The sequence below is a fragment of the Scyliorhinus canicula genome, chromosome 6 (assembly GCF_902713615.1).
Source record: "Scyliorhinus canicula chromosome 6, sScyCan1.1, whole genome shotgun sequence".
Lineage (NCBI taxonomy): Eukaryota > Metazoa > Chordata > Chondrichthyes > Carcharhiniformes > Scyliorhinidae > Scyliorhinus > Scyliorhinus canicula.
In genome coordinates this window covers 207,076,603-207,103,618 of record NC_052151.1, presented here as the reverse complement: position 1 = coordinate 207,103,618, position 27,016 = coordinate 207,076,603, and the positions used below count along the sequence as shown (strand labels likewise).

General features: G+C 46.6%; 1 protein-coding gene across 2 annotated transcripts in view; it reads right to left on the bottom strand.

Annotated features, from left to right (window-relative positions):
• Positions 1-518: 518 nt before the first annotated feature.
• LOC119967833 overlaps positions 519-27,016 on the bottom strand; it is a 141,470-nt gene continuing 114,972 nt past the window's right edge. Inside the window, exons 1-6 of one of the 2 annotated variants that reach the window (XM_038800865.1) lie at positions 14,494-14,774; positions 11,778-11,859; positions 5,972-6,064; positions 3,114-3,280; positions 708-879; positions 519-610 (exon numbers count right to left, since the gene is read on the bottom strand). In XM_038800865.1, the coding sequence (XP_038656793.1) occupies positions 534-610; positions 708-879; positions 3,114-3,280; positions 5,972-6,064; positions 11,778-11,859; positions 14,494-14,718 (816 nt within the window). In that variant the 5' untranslated portion in view covers positions 14,719-14,774 and the 3' untranslated portion in view covers positions 519-533. Of the gene's footprint in view, positions 611-707; positions 880-3,113; positions 3,281-5,971; positions 6,065-11,777; positions 11,860-14,493; positions 14,775-27,016 lie in introns of those variants that run through there. The other variant, XM_038800866.1, reaches the window with a different exon arrangement.

Sequence of the window (27,016 nt, the reverse complement as noted above, 5' to 3'; positions counted from 1 at the left end):
CAGTCAAGACGCGGGGAAATATAGAATACAACAGCATGGCCCTTGAAGGCAGCAGGGTCAAGACGTGGGAGGGAGCAGTGGGAATAAGTGTTTAGCCCCAATGGTCCAATCCTTGCAAAGTTGGTTTGACTTTCTAGACCATGTGGGTTTTTCCTGCTCAATGTTTTGATTTGTTTATGGTGGGAATGATTTCTCAGGTGCAGAGAACCTTCAACATCTGCCCTAAGATTTACTGTGCACGCAGAGCATTTGACACACACAGGATATTTATATCAAGATTCACGGGATAGTGGAATTCTGTTAGGTGTATAAAAACATTTCAGAAATAATAGTTATCCGCAGCTGGATGAAGTGAAAACATGCAATGGCCACACATTTACAGAATACGAGAGAAATTATATGAATCTATGTGTATCCGAATTATGTTCAACCCTATTTGCCCAGCTATTAACTTTCTGATTCTCACAATCTGACAATCTCTTGAATAAAGTCAATACATCCAAATCTCAAATGAAATTGTTTGAAATATCATTTCATTTCTTACCTTTCAGGTGACTGGATAATTCGGATAAATCGTGTGCGATGTCCATATAACCAAACGGATCAGAACCTGTTTAAATCAATTAGCTTCAATCAATCTGTGTAATATTACAGGAATATCTGCAGTGTTTGAATCTCAAACTAAATTCACTGTGATTTAACCATACCATGTTCCTGTATCACTTTCAGTATTTTATCCAGCTTTGGGACCCCATGACGCATTTTCACAAAGGATTCCCACATCACCCTTCGGGCCAGAGATCCTTTCTCCATCACCAGATTTAGGAGAAGTTTGGAACTGTCCACCCGGTTTCCCTGCTCCACAAGCTCAGTGATTTTCTGTAAAGAATAAGAATGAATATATTGAGCAGAATGAAAGATAAACATTAAGAATGAGAAGGAAAAGGATCTGCGCAGTGATGGGATCTCCTTGTTTTGAGCATAAGAAGCAGTTGTCGCTGAGCTGGGTTCTGATCCATAATGGACATGGGCTGAAAATCCTCTTCACATCTCTTTGCAGTCATTAACTGTAAATGTGAAATAATTAAACTGGAAATCATAAATATATACAAGTTTTAAGTTTACTAAGTTAAAAAAAAACACACCCCACCAAAACAGAACCAATACAAAAAAGACCCAAAACAACTCCCCGTGCCCCCCAAAATTCTACTTACCCCCGCCTCCTCCCCCCACCTAGCATCTGACAGTGGCCAACTTTTTGAAATACAGAATGAACGGGTGCCACCTTTTGTAAAACCCCTCTCGAGGTAAACTTAACTTTTTCAAGGCATTGGAACTCCATTAAGTCTCCCAGCCATACTGAGACACAGGGAAGAGAAGCTGACCTCCTCCCAACAGCACCCACCAATGAGCATTCATCAATGCTTGGCCACCGGCCCACACAGCTCCAGCAGGCCTGACAGCCCAGATATGGCCCGAGGGGATTGGGCTCCACATCCATTTGCATGATTGCCTATATGCTGAAGAATGAGCCCCAAAACCTCCCCAGCTCTGAACAAGACCAGAACATATGAACGTTATTGGCCGGGCCCCTCCCACTTGTCCTCCACTCTCTCAAACAACCGGCTCATCCTCGACCTCATTAAATGCGCCCTTTTCACCACCTTTAACTGAGGGTTCAACAACATTCAGGGTTTAACTGAATCAACCCTAATCTCGCAAATGTCTTTGTGGCATTCACCTTGCTCAACACTTCACAGCCTCGTCCAGTGCCATTCAAATTCCTCCTCCCACTTAACCTAACCCCCTCCAGCGGCACCATAACCTCTTTCAGAATCCTTCCATAAATCCCCAAGGTACCCCCTCCTGCATGCCCGCCACCGCCAGCACACTCTTTAACAACAAGGAAGTCGGCATCACTAGGAATGTCGGAAAGATCTTCCTCGCAAAATCCTGCACATACCGGAAAGCTTCGGACCTTGAGATCTCAAACTTCTCGGTTAACTCCTCCAAACTCGTGAACTGCCCCTCCAGGAATAAATCCCTCATTCCTACGATCCCCTTGTTCTCCCAACCCTGGAACATGCCATCTAATCCAGCTGGTTCAAACAGACGTTTTGCATAAATCAGCATCATCTTAGACACTGCCCCTAGTTTATAATGCTGCTGAAATTCTCTCCAATCTTGAGTCGTTACCACCTACGGAATGCCCGAGTATTTCACTGGGGAGAACAGGAGTAGCTTCATGACCAGTGCTTACAACCTCGGCCCCCGACATGAACCAGACTCCACCGTAACCAAAATTTCCTCTTGGACCCTGTACCAGCCCAGTGTTCGCTGCCCAGTGGTAATAAATCAAATTTGGCAGAGAAAAACCACCCGACTGCCTTCCTCTCTCAAGCACGGCTTTCCAAATTCTGGCAACCTTGCCCACCCAAATAAACAAGGTAATCAATTGCTCTACCCTAAGAAAAAATGCCTTTGACAAAAACACTGGCGGGTATTGGAATAAAAATTTAAATTCTGGTAAAATATTCATTGCGTTTGAACCTGGACGGCCAATGACAAAGGAAGGCTATTCCACCTCTGCAAATCCACCTTGACCCTACCCATCAGGCTCGTGAAGTTCAATTTCCGGAGCCGGGCCCAATCACGCACCGCCTGCACCCCCAGATACTTGAAATGGGGAGGTCGCCACCCGAAACAACAACAAATCTGCATTGGGAGGGAGGTATTAGCAGTTTTAGTTGGTTTAAAAGTTGGGCTGCTGTGTGAGAAGTCAGATTTCAGGGGCTCTGATGCTAATCTTCAAATCCTCTCTGACTACAGGTGAGGTGCCAAAGAACAGGTTTCCTCCCACAAGTCCCAAAAGACGTGTTTGTTAGGAAATTTGAACATTCTGAATTCTCCCTCCGTGTATACGAGCAGGCGCCAGAATGTGGAGACTAGGGGCTTTTCACAGCAATTTCATTACGGTGTTAATGTAAGCCTACTTGTGACAATAAAGATTATTATCAAGGTAGAATCTGGTCTTTTATCATCCATTGTTAATATATCCTGCAAATTCTCCAATGTTAAATACTTCAAAGTCTTTCTTTGCCCCTCCCACTTACCTGATATTCTTGTGCACTGAAAACCGACTTGTCTGTCAACAACATGCTGATTCCAGCCACCCCTTCTTCAATTGCCTGTTCTAATCTGTCCCAGTAGAATTTCATCAACTTGAACAATTGGTAATCATCGGACTTTATCAAGAACTCAGTGAATACAGAGTTCAGATCTGTGAACACAAATGGAGAAAACCAAACACATCATTAACTTTCCATCCATGATGGTACACTTCCTCTTACAGGAGGCGACTGAATCCTCCTCTGAGCCACATTATCAAACACTTTCTGGGAACCCAAAAACATTGCGATAGCATTGTCGACCGTACTAATATAACCACCATTGCCCCAAATCCCTTCATATAAATGGTTATCGAGGGTATCAATTTCAAATTTATGATCAGTTTGTTTAATCGTTCGCTGGATGAGCAGGTTTTGGCAGGGCCAGAATTTGTTACCTATCCTTAATTGCCATTGAAAAGGTGGTGAGACGCCTTCTTGAAATGCTGCAATGTATCTGGTACATATATACTCTGTACTTCTGCGAATGTATTTCCAGGGCTTCTATCCAGTAACAGTGAAGGAAAATATGAGGTTGTTTGCTTTGGCAGGAAGAATAAAAGTCCGACAATTACTTAAATGGAGAATGGCTGCAGAATTCCAAGTTGCAGAGGGTGTCCAAGTGCAGGAGTCACAAGGAATTAATCTGCAGGTACAGCAAATAAGAAAAAAAATTAGTGGAACGCTTTCCTTTTTTTAACGAGGGGAATTGAACATAAAAGTAAGGATGTTATGTTTCAGGCAGTGAAACCACATCTTGAATATTTTTTGAAAATGTGTTCATTTTTCCGGGACGTGGGCTTCACTGGCTTGGCCAGCATTTTTTGCCCATCCCTAATTGCCCTCAAGAAGGTGGCGGTCAGCTGCCTTCTTGAACCACTGCAGTCCATGTAGAGTAGGTCCACCCACAGTACTGTTCGGAACTTGTAGTACTCTGTAGAGTAACTTATGTTGATGGTGTGATTGTGTAACTAACATTGTATGAATGCGAATAAATACTGTTTGATTTAAACAGGTAAACTAGCGGTCATTAGTCCTCTGAATATGGATTAAGACACATTGTGGTAGCAACAATGTAGAGTAGGTGCGCTCACAGTGCTGTTAGGGAGGGAGTTCCAGGATTTTGACCCAGCAACAGTGAAGGAGCGACAATATATTTCCAAGTCAGGATGGTGAGTGACTTGGAGAGGAACCTCAAGGTCGTAGTGATCCAGGAATCTGCTGCCCCTGTCCTTGGAGATGGTAGTGGTCATGGATTTGGAAGGTGCTGCCGAAGAAGCCTTGGTGAGTTTCTACAGTGCATCTTGTAGATGGCACACTGCAACTGTGCGTCTGTGGTGGAGGAGTGAAATTTTGTGGAAGGGGTGCCAATCAAGCTGGCTGGATGGTGTAGAGCTTCTTGTGCGTTGTTGGAGCTGCACGCATGCAGGCTAGTGGAGCGTATTCCATCACACTCCTAACCTATGCCTTGCAGATGGTGGACAGGCTTTGGGGAGTCAGGTGAGATACTACCCACAGGATTCCGAGCCCTTGATCTGCTCTGGTAGCCATATTGTGTGTGCAGCTTTGGTCTCCTTAAAGGGAAGATGCAAATACATTGGAGGTGGTTCAGAGGCGACACTTGGAATGTGCAGGCTGTCGGAGGAGGAAAGGTTAGGTACACAGGTTAGTTTCCCTGTTTAGAAGAGCATGGGTCGACATGGTTGAAATGAAGATGATCCTGAATGGTATGAACAAGGTGGTCATGGAAAGAATATTTCCAGAACTAGGGGTATAGTTTTATCAGGGGTTGCCCTTTTCGGACAAGAGGAGAACTTTTTTCCTGAGCGTTGTGCGACTCTGTAACTCTCCGCATCAAAATGACGTGGAAGCGGAGTGATTGAATATTTTTAAGGTGGAGGTACATAGAGTTAGATAAAGGAATCAAACATTAGTGAGGATAGATGGGAACATGAAATTCAACACAAATATATCAGCAATGATCTTACTGAATTGCAGAGCAGGCTCGAGGGGGCGAATGATCTACTATCTTACTTCATATGTTCGTATGAATTTTTCGTTTTCACTTTTCCATTTATCTTTCCTGTAAAACCATTATTCTTCCTGGATTCATATCACGGCCGTTCCAACCCTTCCTCCTAAACCCAAGAATGAGAAGCTCTCCCTCCTTCTCCAACATTGCAGCTGCACATTAACGAGCCTCACATTTTCCTCCTTCATTGGCCCAGAACAAAACAATCCAAATATCACAAATCCGTGGTCTGTTTTTCACTCGTGCTTCCATTTTAACATTCCTACTATCAATATATTTCTGTGTTACTACTTTTGAACATGGATATCCCCCAGTCTCTGCTCCTTCTCCGAGATGGTTCCACCAATTCCAGAATGTTCTTCCCTCTGACACCAGGGAGGTAATCTACTATCTGTCACTTTCTTAGGGCTGTAAAAGAATGTCTATTCCACTGACCATAGAATCTCACTCTCCTACTCTTGTGGCCCACCAGCCTCGTAACCCCAACCCACTAGAGGTGGTCTCCGGTGTCACACTGTTGCTCAGGAAGACCCTTCTCCGAGTCACTGTCTCAGTCCACCTTACAGTCCCCAATACCAGGTATCTATTGGACAGTTTCAGAACACAGGGGCTTCCTGCACTTGTGATGACCCCCTAGATAGTCACTCACTTCCCTCTTGCCATTCAGTCCCTGTATTGTTCCCTCTTCCTGTGCGAGATGCAGATTTATTGCACAAGACATGGTCTCTCTAACAGGACAGACGTTATATTTTGAAGTGTTTTCTGAACCTACCTGTGTCCATTCTCATTCGTTTTGATGTTGGATCTGCTCCTTCATTTGAACCTCCAGCCATGATATTGACAGGCATTCCCAGATTCTGATACTCTGTAATAAGTAATATCAATAGGAGGGCAAGATGTAAGTATTAAAATGAGAACGAGAAGTTCAAGTGAAGTGACTTTAGGATATCTCTCAGAATATTACAATCTCATAGATGCCATGGTGATATCAGTGGTATATTTGACAGCTGTTGTACAACCCCAGCACGACCCACAACCCACATCCACCGACTAGGTACACCTTCCCCGGGTTACACAGTCTGATCTCACTGGCTCCATGCTCCCCGGGTTACACACTGTCTGATCTCACTGGCTCCTTCCTCCCCGGGTTACACACTGTCTGATCTCATTGGCTCCATCCTCCCCGGGTTACACACTGTCTGATCTCACTGGCTCCATGCTCCCCGGGTTACACACTGTCTGATCTCACTGGCTCCATCCTCACCGGGTTACACACTGTCTGATCTCACTGGCTCCATCCTCCCCAGGTTACACACTGTCTGATCTCACTGGCTCCATCCTCCCCGGGTTACACTGTCTGATCTCACTGACTCCATCCTCCCCGGGTTACACACTGTCTGATCTCACTGGCTCCATCCTCCCCGGGTTACACACTGTCTGATCTCACTGGCTCCATCCTCCCCGGGTTACACACTGTCTGATCTCACTGGCTCCTTCCTCCCCGGGTTACACACTGTCTGATCTCACTGCCTCCATCCTCCCCGGGTTACACACTGTCTGATCTCACTGGCTCCATCCTCCCCGGGTTACACTCTGATCTCACTGGCTCCATCCTCCCCGGGTTACACACTGTCTGATCTCACTGGCTCCGTCCTCCCCGGGTTACACACTGTCTGATCTCACTGGCTCCATCCTCCCCCCGGTTACACACTGTCTGATCTCACTGGCTCCATCCTCCCCGGGTTACACACTGTCTGATCTCACTGGCTCCATCCTCCCCGGGTTACACACTGTCTGATCTCACTGGCTCCATCCTCCCCGGGTTACACACTGTCTGATCTCACTGGCTCCATCCTACCCGGGTTACACACTGTCTGATCTCACTGGCTCCATCCTCCCCGGGTTACACACTGTCTGACACTGACTCCATCCTCCCCGGGTTACACACTGTCTGATCTCACTGGCTCCATCCTCCCCGGGTTACACACTGTCTGATCTCACTGGCTCCATCCTCCCCAGGTTACACACTGTCTGATCTCACTGGCTCCATCCTTCCCGGGTTACACACTGTCTGATCTCACTGGCTCCATCCTCCCCGGGTTACACACTGTCTGATCTCACTGGCTCCATCCTCCCCGGGTTACACACTGTCTGATCTCACTGGCTCCATCCTCCCCGGGTTACACACTGTCTGATCTCACTGGCTCCATCCTTCCCGGGTTACACACTGTCTGATCTCACTGGCTCCATCCTCCCCGGGTTACACACTGTCTGATCTCACTGGCTCCATCCTCCCCGGGTTACACACTGTCTGATCTCACTGGCTCCATCCTCCCCGGGTTACACGCTGTCTGATCTCACTGGCTCCATCCTCCCCGGGTTACACACTGTCTGATCTCACTGGCTCCATCCTCCCCGGGTTACACACTGTCTGATCTCACTGGCTCCATCCATCCCGGGTTACACACTGTCTGATCTCACTGAGCTTATTTGTCCTTTAGATTTTAAAGCTTTTTATTCAAAGAGCTATTTAAATATTGCTAATTAAATGTACAATTCTTGAGGAAATTCAGTAAAAACAGTTACACGATTTAGCACAAATTGTTGCACAGGATTGTTTCTGTGCAATTGTGGAAAGCGAATTTCACACAAAAATAAGCATAACACCGATTTGAATTTTAGTGGGTGGGAGGATGAGCTGTGAGGAGGCTGCAGAGATGTTTCAGGGGGATTTGGACAGGCTGAGTGAGTGGGCACATGCATGGCAGGTGCAGTATAATGTGGATAAATGTGAGGCTCTGTGTTACGGTAGCAAAAATAGGAAGGCAGATTATTATTTGAATTCAGAGAGGCGGATACTCAGCGAGACCTTAATGTCCTTGTGCATCAGTCGCTGCAAGTAAGCAGACAGGTACAGCAGGCAGTAAAGAAGGCAAATAGTATGTTGGCCTTCATAGCGAGAAATTTGAGTATAGCAGGAGGGATGATTTTCTGCAATTGTATCGGGTATTGGTGAGGCCACACCTGGAGTAGTGTGTGCAGTTTTGTTGCCCTTATCGGAGGAAGGATGTTATTGCCATGGAGGGAGTGCAGCAAAGATTTACCAGGCTGATTCCTGGGATGGAGGACAGCCACATGAAGAGAGACTAAATCGGTTAGGATTATATTGATTGGGGTTTAGAAGACTAAGAGGTGATCTCGTAGAAACACAAAATTCTATCAGGATTATACAGGGTAGATTCAGAAAGAATGTTCCCGATTGTGGGGGTCATAGATTGAGGATAAGGGGTAAACCTTTTCGGACTGCGATGAGGAGAAGTTTAATCACTACGAGAGTGGTGAATCTGTGGAGTTTGCGACCACAACAAGTAGTCGATGCCAAAGCATTGTGTGCTTTCAAGAAGGAATTTTATATAGCTCTTAGGGCAAAAGGGATATTGGTGTGTGTGTGTGGGGTGGGGGGAGGGGGGGAGATCAGGGTATTGAACTTGATGATCAGCCATGATCATAATAAATGGCAGAGCAGGCCGAATGATCTCCTTCTGCTTCTATTTCCTATGTTTCAATGTATATCATAAAAGTCATAGCATGCCCATTCTCTTGAGTTGCTGATCAGCCCACATGTCACCAGCATTTCCATTTTAATCTCTCAATGTTGTGGAATACGCATATACAAACAAAACATATATTAGCCAACAAAACACAAGCTTCACTGTGTTGTTTATTTTAAATAGAAGCCGGGGTGTCACGGTGATGCAGTGGTTAGCACTGTTGCCTCACGGCACAGAGGACCCGGGTTCGATCCCGGCCCCGGGTCACTGTCCGTGTGGAGTTTGCACATTCTCCCGGGTGTTATCCTTATAAAACACATTAATCTTAAAGTTATTCACTCAAATACAATACCTGCAGCCCTCTGGCATCTTATCCAACTGCAATTCTGTGATCTGGGAGTGAAGATTGTAAATGCTGACAATTAACAGGTTCCCGAATGCAAACTCTCTCCAGTTGTCACTGTGCAGTACGATAGCACAGTTGCTCACACAATTGCTTCACAGCTCCAGGGTACCAGATTCAATTCCTGGCTTTGCCCCTCTCTGTGCGGAGTCTGCACGTTCTCTCCGTGTTTGTGTGGGTTTCCTCTAGATGCTCCAGTTTCCTCCCATAGTCCAAAGATGAACTTGTTAGGTGGATTGGCCATGCTAAATTGCCCCTTCGTGTCCAAAAAGGTGAGGTGAAGTTGCTGGATACGGGGATAGGGTGGAGGCGTGGGCTTGGGTGGGGTGCTCTTTCCAAGGGCCGGTGCAGACTCAATGGGCTGAATGGCCTCCCTCTGCACTGTAAATTCTATGATTCTATGATTCATGACACAAGCTCCTGTTTCAGACGGGCTCGGGAGGGGCAAGTGACCAATTGATTTTTTCCATTCTTAGCACTGGGACACAAATTGTCATCACACCCGACACCAGCCATCTCAACACAGCAAGATCAACAACTGTAAAACAGTTTACTAGTACAGTGACTGATACTTCCATACTTTGAACCATCAGATTTTGCACATTTAAATTAATTTTGTAAAATTATTTTACTGATTCGATACATAGCTGTGAATAAATAAAGTATTGCTCCGACCCTCATGGAGGGCAATAGACAAATTCCCCAAACTCCCCCAACAAACTGATGGACCGGATTTCACTTAAACCATTTACTGCAACGATCAAATGAAAATTGAAAAATGAATTTAACCGACAAACTATATTTCAATAAAACAGTAAATTTCAGTGGCTGATAGAAAGATAGGTCGAAATGAATTGTGTCTTCAGTATTTAGAATTCTCAATGACCGAGATCCACAGCTCTCATGCCCCAAGAAAAGATTCAGTTCCTTTATTCATACAGGAGATCTGACCAAAATCCCTTCAGGCAGCAGTCTTATCATACCCAATTTCCACAGGTACCCCAAAAGGCACAGCAAACCTTTCACGATCCATCACTGCTTGGTTCCCCAAAGCAGCCTTTTTGGTTTTGTGTCCCAGCTGCCTGTGACTTCATCCTTTCTCCCATTCATAGTTTCACAATTTTATTGCTGAACGCTCACCCTGAACAGAAACTGTAGCGATGTAAAATGGTCACCTGCAAAGGACCATGGGAATTGTGGTCAATTTGTGACACAAGACAGGTACAGAGCCTCTGTGCATTGTGCAAAGAAACCAGACTTGACTGAAACTTGCATCCATTAAGAATCAATCACCATTTTCCGCAAGACAATAGCATTTGCATTAAGGACCATCAACGACAGCACACTAACCGGCGCCACCCCGCCCCCCCTTATTTGGAAAGGCCTACGTGCCTGGGACAATAATAGCTAGGAACCTCCCAGCCATTGAGGTATCCGCCCCCTAATTGGCTAAGATCGATGAGGGTGATCGAAACCCTATCAATCCATTGGGTCTGGAGTAAGGGCCGCCCAAAAGGGCGCGAAAGAGACGAAGGATAAAAAGCCCTGCGCACTCGCGATCGGTCTCTTTTGGGACTGGCCTGTGTGCGACCAACACATAACAACCATGTAGCATAACAACCATGTTCAAGGATCCACGACCATTCCTGAAGGATGAGTCCAGCTGAGACGAACCCAACAACTTCCAACCGACCACGTGGACCCAGTTAAAGGCCTTATCACGCACAGTGCTGGTCACTCGAAGTTAAGCAAAGGTCATCTTCGTTGTAGTTTAGTGTGGAGACACATGTATTATTGCATAGAGATACAAGTCTTGTGTTATTAATAAACTCTGTTTTTGAGCTACATACTGGTTGTGTGGTCATTTAGTCAATCTAAGAAACAGCTTGTGGTTCACATAAAGGGTAAAAAGGCAACAAAACCATCACCGAGAACTCTGCCTGATTTCAATACCAGGACTTTCGACTCTTTCTTCGGAACACAACAAGAGTTGTAACTCTGTATGACAAGCTGTAACTCCAAACCCAGTTATCTCCAATTTACCTTTTGTGGTCAGTTAGCTCTCATCTCCACCTAGCTCTCATCTCCATCCCAGCCCAAGTACCGATTCCTTGCCCAAAAGTGAGCTCAGAGAAATCCAATTCCCCACACCCACGTCAAAACAAACTTCTCAGTTTCACTTTGCACGTTCCAAAAACAGTCCACAGGGACGGCACAGTTAGTACAGTGGGTAGCACTGTTGTTTCACAGCGCCAGGGACCTGGGTTCAATTCCCAGCTTGGGTCACTGTCTGTGCAGAATCTGCACGTTCTCCCCATTTCTGCTCTGGGTGCTCCGGGTTTCCTCCCACAAGTCCCGAAAGACGTCCTCGTTAGGTGAATTGGATAGTCTGAATTCTCTCTCTCTCTGTACCCAAACAGCCGCCGGAGTGTGGCAACTGGGAGATTTTCACAGTAACTTAATTGCAGTGTTAATGTAAGCCTGCTTGTGACAATAAAAGATTATGCATTTTTTGCCTAAGGAATAAATGTTTCATTCCCCATTACTATTACATTTTAATAAATATTCCAACACGAACAATAAAAACACAGCTTCACACTTAAGGAATCCTGCATGTAACGTACCACTTTGGCTGTGTTTCATAGCATGTTGTCTCTGCTTTTTCTGATGAAGTTTCTGAAGCGCAACCTCAATCTTCTCATCTGCCTGAATTTTCAGAAGATCGAGAAAAATTGATTTTAAAAAGTGAAAAATGTAATGGAAACAAAAGGAATTGCAGTGATGCAAGATTTTTAAATATATATTTTTTACTGATTTTGGATTTATTTATAACACTGCAAAGGGCGTCACACAAACATCAAGAGCAATTTATAAAATGGGAATACAGAAGAAAATTAAACAGACATTCATGCAAAATGACATATATACAGATATTGAGCCCCTAACTTTGAGCCTCCAGTGATGGGCTACCACAACTGTACTGTATTTGTGCCTTGGTATTGTGTTGTTGCGGTCCCCTTCGGCTCCTCTTCCCTGCTTACCCTATAATTTGATTGGTGCTAGTGTTTTCATTGACCCATGGCTCACAATGACTATGGTGGGTGTCCTCTGGGATAGGACAAGTAAGAGACTCCTGCAACAGTACTCTGTGCCTTCTCTGTGCGGGCACTGCAACTGGAGGAGTTTACACTGCACACTCAGAAGTTGCACTTTCATTCTCAGATACAAAAGCTGCACCCAAGTCTCTACAACAGTTAAAACTGCAAAAGAAACCCAAACACAATTACTTTGACAAAGAATGATCCTGACTCGAAATGCCCAGCATGTTGTTTGTTTCGGATTTTAGCCTCTGCAGTAATTTGCATTTATACATTGCATGATGGTTGAAAACAGGGCAGCACGGTGGCGCAGTGGGTTAGCACTGCGGCCTCACGGCGCTGAGGTCCCAGGTTCGAATCCCGGCCCTGGGTCACTGTCTGTGTGGAGTTTGCACATTCTCCCCGTGTCTGCGTGGGTTTCGCCCCCACAACCCAAAGATGTGCAAGCTAGGTGGATTGGTCACTCTAAATTGCCCCTTAATTGGAAAAATGATTGGGTACACTAAATTTAATAAAAAAAAATGGTTGAAAACCTCCCCATGAGCCAACCACACCACCATTAGTGCAATTGTCACGAGATCACATAACTTCATCACTCTTCACAGCCACCACTCTTCACAGCCACCACTCTTCACAGCCACCACTCTTCACAGCCACCACTCTTCACAGCCACCACTCTTCACAGCCACCACTCTTCACAGCCACCACTCTTCACAGCCACCACTCTTCACAGCCACCACTCTTCACAGCCACCACTCTTCACAGCCACCACTCTTCACAGCCACCACTCTTCACAGCCACCACTCTTCACAGCCACCACTCTTCACAGCCACCACTCTTCACAGCCACCACTCTTCACAGCCACCACTCTTCACAGCCACCACTCTTCACAGCCACCACTCTTCACAGCCACCACTCTTCACAGCCACCACTCTTCACAGCCACCACTCTTCACAGCCACCACTCTTCACAGCCACCACTCTTCACAGCCACCACTCTTCACAGCCACCACTCTTCACAGCCACCACTCTTCACAGCCACCACTCTTCACAGCCACCACTCTTCACAGCCACCACTCTTCACAGCCACCACTCTTCACAGCCACCACTCTTCACAGCCACCACTCTGAACTCGCTATCTATCACAGAGCACTGCCTTATTCCTGTGTCAGCTCCAGTTCAGCCTCTCAGGGATTACATATATCTGTTCCCCACTTTGGTCACCTACGTGTTGTTGTAGGTCCTCTTGCTCTGCAAGTATCAGAGGAACAGTAATGATGCTTCCACTGATGCTGAATAGAACCTCTTTTCAACGATTGTCCGTGAAGTGCAATGCCTTGTGTTTTCTGGAAAGATCAGCAAGGCAGAAAGGAGCATTTTTCTACAGATTCATATGCCACACACATGCAGCCAATGGAACTAGGGAAGCTGATGCAGAATAATTGCTCTGGGGACCCAGGCTCAAATACTGCCACTACAGATGGTGAAATTTGAATTAAATAAAAATCAGGAATTAAAAGTCTCACGATGACCATGAAGCCATTGTCGGTTGTTGGAAAAACCTATCTGGTTCACTAATATCCTTTAGGGAAGGAAATCTGCCATCCTTACCCGGTCTGGCCTGCATGTGACTCCAGACCTACAGCAACGTACTTGACTCTTAACTGCCCCTTCAAGGGCACCTGAGGAAGAAGTAGTGCTCTGAAAGCTCGTGTTTGAAACAAACCTGTTGGACTTTAACCTTGATGTGGAGATGCCGGCGTTGGACTGGGGCGAGCACAGTAAGAAGTCTTACAACACCAGGTTAAAGTCCAACAGGTTTGATTCAAACACGAGCTTTCGGAGCACAGCTCCTTCCTCAGGTTTCCCTGTTGGACTTTAACCTGGTGTCGTAAGACTTCTTACTGGACTTTAACCTGGTGTTGTAAGACTTTTTACTGTGCTCACCCCAGTCCAACGCCAGCATCTCCACATCATGGCCCTCAAGGGCAATTAGAGATGGGCAATAACGGTGGCACAGTCTGCAACGCCCACATCCCATGAACGACAAAAAAGCACACTGCGCACACACTAAGCTGAGCCCACTACAACCGAGGAGGCTCTTCTGTCCCCATCCACCTTTAGGCCACTCTGTTTCTCAAACTCGTTGAGAAACAATGGCCTGGTTAGCATTGCAGGGGAGGCCATTCCCCCCATCCTCTGCTCTGGACCCAGTCCCTCGGTTGCAGCGAACTGTTACTCACCTGTGCAAAGTCCTTGTTCGATGTGTGGGGGAAGGGAGAGTCGGAGCGGAGTGAAGGGGAAACACTGACGCTCGGGCTAGAGGGGGAGGTAGATGGAGGAATTGGGTTAGAGGACGTAGGAGGAAAAGGTGGGGTAAGGCTGGGAGAAGGCGAGGGAGCAGGGGTGGAAGAAACTGGGCGAGAAGGCCTCAGATCCATCGGGTCCGAAGTGGGGGAATCGCCCATCGCCAAACCAGGAAGGGAGCAGCTCTACTGACGCAACACCATGCGGAACTGATTTCTTCCGGGTGCGATGCATTGCGCATGCCTGATGGCGAAGTAGCGATTACGTAAAAGGAACGGTATTCTGATTAGGTCTGCGCATGTGCGGGTGATTTGCGTTGAGATCTGGTCTGTCTGGATTGCAATGTGGGGAAATAGTAAATGCTGCTTGGGGAAATAGTAAATCATGGTGTGGTGTAAAAATAATCGAGCCAGAATAAATCTTTTATTTACTCATGGGGCTTTGTAAAGTCCAAGAACTTCAACAGTTAATATATTCAATATACTTCATTAATTGGGCTGCACGGTAGCATAGTGTTAGCACAATTGCGTCACAGCTCCAGGGTCCCAGGTTCGATTCCTGGCTTGGGTCACTGTCTGTGCGGCGTCTGGACGTTCTCCCTGTGTCTGCGTGGGTTTCCTCCGGGTGCTCCGGTCTCCTTCCATAGTCCAAAGATGTGCGGGTTAGGTGGATTGGCCATGCTAAATTGCCCTTCATGTCCAAAATTGCCCTTAGTGTTGGGTGGGGTTACTGGGATATGGCGAGAGGGTGGGGGTGTGGGCTTGAGTAGGGTGCTCTTTCCAAGAGCCGGTTCAGATCCAATGGGCCGAATGGCTTCCTTCTGCACTGTTATATGAATTTTGATAAACAGAATACTCGAATCCCGACAGTGCAGAGAGGCCATTCAACCCATCGAGTCTGCACCGACCTTCTGAACGAGCAGCCTACCTAGGCCCACTCCCCCGACCTATCCCCGTATACCAGTAAGCACACCGAACACTAAAGGGCAATTTATCATGGTCAGTCCACCAAACCTGCACATGTTTGTGGCTGTGGGAGGAAACTGGAGCACCGGAGGAAACCCACACAGACACGGGGAGAAGTGCAAACTCCGTAGTCAACCAAGGCCAGAATTGAACCCAGGTCCCTGGCACTGTGAGGCAGCAGTTGCCACCAACCATTGCTACCATGCCACCCATAAAGCATTTGATTTTCTCAAACTTCAAACTGGTTCACAATGTTAGGCATACCCACCACTTTATATCAACTTTTTTTTAAAAAGTATTTTGATTCTAAATTTTTAACATTTTTACAAAATACAACAGTGACAAAACCCAGCCAACACATTAGAATCCCCCACCCACCCATACCTCCTCCCTCAGCAGTCAACGGTAACGAACTCTCCAAAATGCAAAATGAACAAAATGCCAACTATTGTAAAACCTATTACTCGCTCCTTTACAGCTAATTTCACCTTTTCCAGGGCTAAGAACTCCAGCGGGTTGCCCAACACGCCGAGGTACAGGATTGAGAAGCTGACCTTCACCCCAAGCCCCTCCAGCGAGGACTTCCGGTGACGGCGGGCGGGAGGCAGCCATGCAACTGAGGGCTCCCGCTCGGGAACAGCATTTTCGGGGCTTTAAGCCCGCTCCATGGACACATAAAAGCAGGCAGAAGGCACACAGAAGCCACACAGGAGGCACAGCGGAAGAGGATGTCCAGGATTAGCAAGAAGACGGCCGTTAAAAAGACAGCTGAGGGTCCGTCAGGAATGGAGAGGTCACCACAGGATCACCAAGGAAAAAGGAGGCTGGAGCACCAGGGGCGGCTGCATTGCCTTCGGCTGAAGAGATAACCAAGGTGATGGCTGCAGAATTCGAAAGGCAGTTTACAAAACACTTGGAGGCCATGAGGAAGGAGATGAGGGAGGCTCTGAGTGTGCTGGTGGAGGAGGCGATTTCCCCGGTGACGACGGCAGTGACGGGTGCAGTGGCGGAGGTGCGGGCGCAAGGTGAGGTGCTGAAGGAAGTGGAGGAGACGTTTTTGCAGCACAGTGATCAACTTACCTCGATGGGGAAGGTGATGGAAATTAACAAGGATCTGCAAGGGAAAATGGAAGACCTGGAAAACAAATCCAGGCGACAGAATTTGAGGATTGTGGGGCTGCCTGAAGGAGTTGAAGGGCCGAGGCCAACTGAATATTTTGCCGCTATGCTGGTGAAACTATTAGGGGAGGGGGAGGATCCCTCCTGATATGAACTGGATCGGGCTCATCAGTCGTGGAGGCCTGTACCAAAGGCGAGTGAGCCGCCAAGGGTAGTGACTGTGCTTCCGTAGGTACAGTGTGAAGGAGACGGTCCTGTCCTGGGACAAGCAGAAGCGGGTGGTGCAGTGGGCAGTGGCCTGCAGCAGCTGCGGTTGAAAAGCACATTAGGCCAAAGTATGCCTGTCGAAATTAAAACCCTCTAACTCCCCCGCAGTCCAGAGTAATCGCTCCCCCAACTCGCAGGCCCGCAGAGCCCGCAATGTTGCAGCGTGTCTGCCGATTCCGCCTCCGCCCGACATGTGCGACTCATGGGGGCTGCCATTTTGGTAATCCTCCCCCACACGGCCGGCCATGTGTGAGTCATGGGGGCCGCCATCTTGGGTGCCATCTTCCTCACCGCCCACCACGTGCGATCAACGGGAGCCGCCATCGTGGCCATCACTCGAAGTTCACCTCGACAACTGCGACCTCCGCGGATAGTCATCACGGGGACACTCCAGCACTGCTGATCGAGCCACCGACTACCTGCAACTCAACGCAGTCACTTTGGACCAGTCACGTCCGAAGCACCAAAGCAGCTCGATGATGTCCAATCAAGTCAACGGATGCAACACACCTTGCCTCTTCGACTCCGGGAGTACCGAGAGCTTCGTACTTCCTGACCTGGTAAGACCCTGTTCGCTCCCTATCTTCCCCACATGGCAAACTATCTCCCTCGCCTCGGGTTCACACTCGGTCCAAATACAAGGGCGCACCGTTGCAACCCTAACAATACAGGGTGCCAGCTACTCTAATTTCCAGCTGTACGTACTCCCCGACCTCTGCGCCCCACTCTTACTCGGGCTCGACTTTCAGTGTAACCTCAGGAGCCTCACACTCAGCTTCGGCGGACCCCTACCTCCTCTCACTAGATGCAGCTTAGCGACTCTAAAAATCAACCCCCCTCCACTCTTCGCTAACCTAACGGCTAACTGTAAACCAGTAGCCACTCGCAGCAGGCGGTACAGCCTACAGGACAGAGTATTCATGCGAGCCGAAGTCCAGCGGGTCCTACGTGAGGGAGTCATAGAGGCCAGTAACAGCTCCTGGAGAGCTCAGGTGGTGGTCGTCAAGACCGGGGAAAAGTTCCAGATGGTGGTTGATTACAGCCAAACCATTAACCGGTTCACACACCTCGATGCATACCCCCTCCCCAGAATTACAGACATGGTCAACCAGATCGCCCAGTACCGCATCTTCTCCACAGTGGATATGAAGTCTGCATACCACCAGCTCCCAATCCTCCCAGAGGACCGCCACTACAGGGCGTTTGAGGCAGATGGCGGCCTGTTCCATTTCCTCCAGGTCCCCTTTGGCGTCACAAATGGGGTCTCGGTGTTCCAACGAGCAATGGACCGAATGGTGGACCAGTACGGGCTGCGGGCCACGTTTCCGTACATGGATAACATCACCATCTGTGACCATGACCAGCAGGTCCACGATGCCAACCTCCACCGATTTCTCCAAACCGCCCAGAAACTCAATCTCACCTACAATAAGGAGAAATGCCTTTTCTGCACTACCACACTAGCCATCCTCGGCTATGTCGTGGAAAACGGAGTCCTGGGCCCTGACCCGGACCGTATCTGCCCTCTCTTACAACTCCCTCTCCCTCATTGTCCCAGGGCCCTCAAGAGGTGCCTGGGATTCTTCTCTTATTACGCCCAGTGGGTCCCCCAGTGTGCGGACAAAGCCTGCAAACTATTTAAGACCACACTCCCCACTGTCAGCAGAGGCCCGCCAGGCCTTCAACTTCATCGAGGACATCGCCAAAGCCGCCATGTGGACGGTGGATGAATCTGTCCCCTTTCAGGTGGAGAACAACGCCTCAGAGGTCGCTCTCACCGCCACTCTGAATCAGGCAGATAGACCAGTAGCTTTCTTCTCCCAAACCCTCTCCACTTCGGAACTTCAACAGTCCTCAGTCGAAAAAGAAGCTCAAGCCATTGTGGAAGCCGTACGGCACGGAAGCACTACCTCGCAGGTATAAGGGTCAGCCTCATCACCAACCAGAGATCAGTTGCCTTCATGTTCTGGAGTGAGGCTTGTCTAGAGTGAGAATTTGAAACTTGGTAATTTGGTGCAGTGAGGTAAGGTAAGTGGAAAATCTAATTCTGCTGTGTTTCAGTTAAAAGTGCAGTGTGGAGCTTAGTGTCTGATTGGTTGAAGCTGCCCCCACCCTAATTGCTGAGAGGCAGTTATCTGTCAATCACCTGAGGCCTGTTTAGGGGCACATTGTATTCTTCTCTTTGAAGTTAAGGTATTTTTTGAGTCATCGGTTAGCTGAGGCCTGTATAAAAGACAAGAAGACAGCGCACACAGTAAGCTCGCACTTTCCAGGAGACTCATCTGGAGTGAGGCTTGTCTAGAGTGAGAATTTGAAACTTGGTAATTTGGTGCAGTGAGGTAAGGTAAGTGGAAAATCTAATTCTGCTGTGTTTCAGTTAAAAGTGCAGTGTGGAGCTTAGTGTCTGATTGGTTGAAGCTGCCCCCACCCTAATTGCTGAGAGGCAGTTATCTGTCAATCACCTGAGGCCTGTTTAGGGGCACATTGTATTCTTCTCTTTGAAGTTAAGGTATTTTTTGAGTCATCGGTTAGCTGAGGCCTGTATAAAAGACAAGAAGACAGCGCACACAGTAAGCTCGCACTTTCCAGGAGACTCATCTGGAGTGAGGCTTGTCTAGAGTGAGAATTTGAAACTTGGTAATTTGGTGCAGTGAGGTAAGGTAAGTGGAAAATCTAATTCTGCTGTGTTTCAGTTAAAAGTGCAGTGTGGAGCTTAGTGTCTGATTGGTTGAAGCTGCCCCCACCCTAATTGCTGAGAGGCAGTTATCTGTCAATCACCTGAGGCCTGTTTAGGGGCACATTGTATTCTTCTCTTTGAAGTTAAGGTATTTTTTGAGTCATCGGTTAGCTGAGGCCTGTATAAAAGACAAGAAGACAGCGCACACAGTAAGCTCGCACTTTCCAGGAGACTCATCTGGAGTGAGGCTTGTCTAGAGTGAGAATTTGAAACTTGGTAATTTGGTGCAGTGAGGTAAGGTAAGTGGAAAATCTAATTCTGCTGTGTTTCAGTTAAAAGTGCAGTGTGGAGCTTAGTGTCTGATTGGTTGAAGCTGCCCCCACCCTAATTGCTGAGAGGCAGTTATCTGTCAATCACCTGAGGCCTGTTTAGGGGCACATTGTATTCTTCTCTTTGAAGTTAAGGTATTTTTTGAGTCATCGGTTAGCTGAGGCCTGTATAAAAGACAAGAAGACAGCGCACACAGTAAGCTCGCACTTTCCAGGAGACTCATCTGGAGTGAGGCTTGTCTAGAGTGAGAATTTGAAACTTGGTAATTTGGTGCAGTGAGGTAAGGTAAGTGGAAAATCTAATTCTGCTGTGTTTCAGTTAAAAGTGCAGTGTGGAGCTTAGTGTCTGATTGGTTGAAGCTGCCCCCACCCTAATTGCTGAGAGGCAGTTATCTGTCAATCACCTGAGGCCTGTTTAGGGGCACATTGTATTCTTCTCTTTGAAGTTAAGGTATTTTTTGAGTCATCGGTTAGCTGAGGCCTGTATAAAAGACAAGAAGACAGCGCACACAGTAAGCTCGCACTTTCCAGGAGACTCATCTGGAGTGAGGCTTGTCTAGAGTGAGAATTTGAAACTTGGTAATTTGGTGCAGTGAGGTAAGGTAAGTGGAAAATCTAATTCTGCTGTGTTTCAGTTAAAAGTGCAGTGTGGAGCTTAGTGTCTGATTGGTTGAAGCTGCCCCCACCCTAATTGCTGAGAGGCAGTTATCTGTCAATCACCTGAGGCCTGTTTAGGGGCACATTGTATTCTTCTCTTTGAAGTTAAGGTATTTTTTGAGTCATCGGTTAGCTGAGGCCTGTATAAAAGACAAGAAGACAGCGCACACAGTAAGCTCGCACTTTCCAGGAGACTCATCTGGAGTGAGGCTTGTCTAGAGTGAGAATTTGAAACTTGGTAATTTGGTGCAGTGAGGTAAGGTAAGTGGAAAATCTAATTCTGCTGTGTTTCAGTTAAAAGTGCAGTGTGGAGCTTAGTGTCTGATTGGTTGAAGCTGCCCCCACCCTAATTGCTGAGAGGCAGTTATCTGTCAATCACCTGAGGCCTGTTTAGGGGCACATTGTATTCTTCTCTTTGAAGTTAAGGTATTTTTTGAGTCATCGGTTAGCTGAGGCCTGTATAAAAGACAAGAAGACAGCGCACACAGTAAGCTCGCACTTTCCAGGAGACTCATCTGGAGTGAGGCTTGTCTAGAGTGAGAATTTGAAACTTGGTAATTTGGTGCAGTGAGGTAAGGTAAGTGGAAAATCTAATTCTGCTGTGTTTCAGTTAAAAGTGCAGTGTGGAGCTTAGTGTCTGATTGGTTGAAGCTGCCCCCACCCTAATTGCTGAGAGGCAGTTATCTGTCAATCACCTGAGGCCTGTTTAGGGGCACATTGTATTCTTCTCTTTGAAGTTAAGGTATTTTTTGAGTCATCGGTTAGCTGAGGCCTGTATAAAAGACAAGAAGACAGCGCACACAGTAAGCTCGCACTTTCCAGGAGACTCATCTGGAGTGAGGCTTGTCTAGAGTGAGAATTTGAAACTTGGTAATTTGGTGCAGTGAGGTAAGGTAAGTGGAAAATCTAATTCTGCTGTGTTTCAGTTAAAAGTGCAGTGTGGAGCTTAGTGTCTGATTGGTTGAAGCTGCCCCCACCCTAATTGCTGAGAGGCAGTTATCTGTCAATCACCTGAGGCCTGTTTAGGGGCACATTGTATTCTTCTCTTTGAAGTTAAGGTATTTTTTGAGTCATCGGTTAGCTGAGGCCTGTATAAAAGACAAGAAGACAGCGCACACAGTAAGCTCGCACTTTCCAGGAGACTCATCTGGAGTGAGGCTTGTCTAGAGTGAGAATTTGAAACTTGGTAATTTGGTGCAGTGAGGTAAGGTAAGTGGAAAATCTAATTCTGCTGTGTTTCAGTTAAAAGTGCAGTGTGGAGCTTAGTGTCTGATTGGTTGAAGCTGCCCCCACCCTAATTGCTGAGAGGCAGTTATCTGTCAATCACCTGAGGCCTGTTTAGGGGCACATTGTATTCTTCTCTTTGAAGTTAAGGTATTTTTTGAGTCATCGGTTAGCTGAGGCCTGTATAAAAGACAAGAAGACAGCGCACACAGTAAGCTCGCACTTTCCAGGAGACTCATCTGGAGTGAGGCTTGTCTAGAGTGAGAATTTGAAACTTGGTAATTTGGTGCAGTGAGGTAAGGTAAGTGGAAAATCTAATTCTGCTGTGTTTCAGTTAAAAGTGCAGTGTGGAGCTTAGTGTCTGATTGGTTGAAGCTGCCCCCACCCTAATTGCTGAGAGGCAGTTATCTGTCAATCACCTGAGGCCTGTTTAGGGGCACATTGTATTCTTCTCTTTGAAGTTAAGGTATTTTTTGAGTCATCGGTTAGCTGAGGCCTGTATAAAAGACAAGAAGACAGCGCACACAGTAAGCTCGCACTTTCCAGGAGACTCATCTGGAGTGAGGCTTGTCTAGAGTGAGAATTTGAAACTTGGTAATTTGGTGCAGTGAGGTAAGGTAAGTGGAAAATCTAATTCTGCTGTGTTTCAGTTAAAAGTGCAGTGTGGAGCTTAGTGTCTGATTGGTTGAAGCTGCCCCCACCCTAATTGCTGAGAGGCAGTTATCTGTCAATCACCTGAGGCCTGTTTAGGGGCACATTGTATTCTTCTCTTTGAAGTTAAGGTATTTTTTGAGTCATCGGTTAGCTGAGGCCTGTATAAAAGACAAGAAGACAGCGCACACAGTAAGCTCGCACTTTCCAGGAGACTCATCTGGAGTGAGGCTTGTCTAGAGTGAGAATTTGAAACTTGGTAATTTGGTGCAGTGAGGTAAGGTAAGTGGAAAATCTAATTCTGCTGTGTTTCAGTTAAAAGTGCAGTGTGGAGCTTAGTGTCTGATTGGTTGAAGCTGCCCCCACCCTAATTGCTGAGAGGCAGTTATCTGTCAATCACCTGAGGCCTGTTTAGGGGCACATTGTATTCTTCTCTTTGAAGTTAAGGTATTTTTTGAGTCATCGGTTAGCTGAGGCCTGTATAAAAGACAAGAAGACAGCGCACACAGTAAGCTCGCACTTTCCAGGAGACTCATCTGGAGTGAGGCTTGTCTAGAGTGAGAATTTGAAACTTGGTAATTTGGTGCAGTGAGGTAAGGTAAGTGGAAAATCTAATTCTGCTGTGTTTCAGTTAAAAGTGCAGTGTGGAGCTTAGTGTCTGATTGGTTGAAGCTGCCCCCACCCTAATTGCTGAGAGGCAGTTATCTGTCAATCACCTGAGGCCTGTTTAGGGGCACATTGTATTCTTCTCTTTGAAGTTAAGGTATTTTTTGAGTCATCGGTTAGCTGAGGCCTGTATAAAAGACAAGAAGACAGCGCACACAGTAAGCTCGCACTTTCCAGGAGACTCATCTGGAGTGAGGCTTGTCTAGAGTGAGAATTTGAAACTTGGTAATTTGGTGCAGTGAGGTAAGGTAAGTGGAAAATCTAATTCTGCTGTGTTTCAGTTAAAAGTGCAGTGTGGAGCTTAGTGTCTGATTGGTTGAAGCTGCCCCCACCCTAATTGCTGAGAGGCAGTTATCTGTCAATCACCTGAGGCCTGTTTAGGGGCACATTGTATTCTTCTCTTTGAAGTTAAGGTATTTTTTGAGTCATCGGTTAGCTGAGGCCTGTATAAAAGACAAGAAGACAGCGCACACAGTAAGCTCGCACTTTCCAGGAGACTCATCTGGAGTGAGGCTTGTCTAGAGTGAGAATTTGAAACTTGGTAATTTGGTGCAGTGAGGTAAGGTAAGTGGAAAATCTAATTCTGCTGTGTTTCAGTTAAAAGTGCAGTGTGGAGCTTAGTGTCTGATTGGTTGAAGCTGCCCCCACCCTAATTGCTGAGAGGCAGTTATCTGTCAATCACCTGAGGCCTGTTTAGGGGCACATTGTATTCTTCTCTTTGAAGTTAAGGTATTTTTTGAGTCATCGGTTAGCTGAGGCCTGTATAAAAGACAAGAAGACAGCGCACACAGTAAGCTCGCACTTTCCAGGAGACTCATCTGGAGTGAGGCTTGTCTAGAGTGAGAATTTGAAACTTGGTAATTTGGTGCAGTGAGGTAAGGTAAGTGGAAAATCTAATTCTGCTGTGTTTCAGTTAAAAGTGCAGTGTGGAGCTTAGTGTCTGATTGGTTGAAGCTGCCCCCACCCTAATTGCTGAGAGGCAGTTATCTGTCAATCACCTGAGGCCTGTTTAGGGGCACATTGTATTCTTCTCTTTGAAGTTAAGGTATTTTTTGAGTCATCGGTTAGCTGAGGCCTGTATAAAAGACAAGAAGACAGCGCACACAGTAAGCTCGCACTTTCCAGGAGACTCATCTGGAGTGAGGCTTGTCTAGAGTGAGAATTTGAAACTTGGTAATTTGGTGCAGTGAGGTAAGGTAAGTGGAAAATCTAATTCTGCTGTGTTTCAGTTAAAAGTGCAGTGTGGAGCTTAGTGTCTGATTGGTTGAAGCTGCCCCCACCCTAATTGCTGAGAGGCAGTTATCTGTCAATCACCTGAGGCCTGTTTAGGGGCACATTGTATTCTTCTCTTTGAAGTTAAGGTATTTTTTGAGTCATCGGTTAGCTGAGGCCTGTATAAAAGACAAGAAGACAGCGCACACAGTAAGCTCGCACTTTCCAGGAGACTCATCTGGAGTGAGGCTTGTCTAGAGTGAGAATTTGAAACTTGGTAATTTGGTGCAGTGAGGTAAGGTAAGTGGAAAATCTAATTCTGCTGTGTTTCAGTTAAAAGTGCAGTGTGGAGCTTAGTGTCTGATTGGTTGAAGCTGCCCCCACCCTAATTGCTGAGAGGCAGTTATCTGTCAATCACCTGAGGCCTGTTTAGGGGCACATTGTATTCTTCTCTTTGAAGTTAAGGTATTTTTTGAGTCATCGGTTAGCTGAGGCCTGTATAAAAGACAAGAAGACAGCGCACACAGTAAGCTCGCACTTTCCAGGAGACTCATCTGGAGTGAGGCTTGTCTAGAGTGAGAATTTGAAACTTGGTAATTTGGTGCAGTGAGGTAAGGTAAGTGGAAAATCTAATTCTGCTGTGTTTCAGTTAAAAGTGCAGTGTGGAGCTTAGTGTCTGATTGGTTGAAGCTGCCCCCACCCTAATTGCTGAGAGGCAGTTATCTGTCAATCACCTGAGGCCTGTTTAGGGGCACATTGTATTCTTCTCTTTGAAGTTAAGGTATTTTTTGAGTCATCGGTTAGCTGAGGCCTGTATAAAAGACAAGAAGACAGCGCACACAGTAAGCTCGCACTTTCCAGGAGACTCATCTGGAGTGAGGCTTGTCTAGAGTGAGAATTTGAAACTTGGTAATTTGGTGCAGTGAGGTAAGGTAAGTGGAAAATCTAATTCTGCTGTGTTTCAGTTAAAAGTGCAGTGTGGAGCTTAGTGTCTGATTGGTTGAAGCTGCCCCCACCCTAATTGCTGAGAGGCAGTTATCTGTCAATCACCTGAGGCCTGTTTAGGGGCACATTGTATTCTTCTCTTTGAAGTTAAGGTATTTTTTGAGTCATCGGTTAGCTGAGGCCTGTATAAAAGACAAGAAGACAGCGCACACAGTAAGCTCGCACTTTCCAGGAGACTCATCTGGAGTGAGGCTTGTCTAGAGTGAGAATTTGAAACTTGGTAATTTGGTGCAGTGAGGTAAGGTAAGTGGAAAATCTAATTCTGCTGTGTTTCAGTTAAAAGTGCAGTGTGGAGCTTAGTGTCTGATTGGTTGAAGCTGCCCCCACCCTAATTGCTGAGAGGCAGTTATCTGTCAATCACCTGAGGCCTGTTTAGGGGCACATTGTATTCTTCTCTTTGAAGTTAAGGTATTTTTTGAGTCATCGGTTAGCTGAGGCCTGTATAAAAGACAAGAAGACAGCGCACACAGTAAGCTCGCACTTTCCAGGAGACTCATCTGGAGTGAGGCTTGTCTAGAGTGAGAATTTGAAACTTGGTAATTTGGTGCAGTGAGGTAAGGTAAGTGGAAAATCTAATTCTGCTGTGTTTCAGTTAAAAGTGCAGTGTGGAGCTTAGTGTCTGATTGGTTGAAGCTGCCCCCACCCTAATTGCTGAGAGGCAGTTATCTGTCAATCACCTGAGGCCTGTTTAGGGGCACATTGTATTCTTCTCTTTGAAGTTAAGGTATTTTTTGAGTCATCGGTTAGCTGAGGCCTGTATAAAAGACAAGAAGACAGCGCACACAGTAAGCTCGCACTTTCCAGGAGACTCATCTGGAGTGAGGCTTGTCTAGAGTGAGAATTTGAAACTTGGTAATTTGGTGCAGTGAGGTAAGGTAAGTGGAAAATCTAATTCTGCTGTGTTTCAGTTAAAAGTGCAGTGTGGAGCTTAGTGTCTGATTGGTTGAAGCTGCCCCCACCCTAATTGCTGAGAGGCAGTTATCTGTCAATCACCTGAGGCCTGTTTAGGGGCACATTGTATTCTTCTCTTTGAAGTTAAGGTATTTTTTGAGTCATCGGTTAGCTGAGGCCTGTATAAAAGACAAGAAGACAGCGCACACAGTAAGCTCGCACTTTCCAGGAGACTCATCTGGAGTGAGGCTTGTCTAGAGTGAGAATTTGAAACTTGGTAATTTGGTGCAGTGAGGTAAGGTAAGTGGAAAATCTAATTCTGCTGTGTTTCAGTTAAAAGTGCAGTGTGGAGCTTAGTGTCTGATTGGTTGAAGCTGCCCCCACCCTAATTGCTGAGAGGCAGTTATCTGTCAATCACCTGAGGCCTGTTTAGGGGCACATTGTATTCTTCTCTTTGAAGTTAAGGTATTTTTTGAGTCATCGGTTAGCTGAGGCCTGTATAAAAGACAAGAAGACAGCGCACACAGTAAGCTCGCACTTTCCAGGAGACTCATCTGGAGTGAGGCTTGTCTAGAGTGAGAATTTGAAACTTGGTAATTTGGTGCAGTGAGGTAATTCGGTGCAGAGTGTGAGGAGGTGCTTTTTAACCCTGGTAAGTGACTGGTAAGTAGTCTCTCTTTTTCTTTTCATTGTCCGATTTATTTATTTTATTTTGAAATTCTAGTTGTTTAAGTTTATCAAGGGTTTAAGACATGGCAGGAGATCTCAGACCTGTGTCATGCTCCTCGTGTGCGAT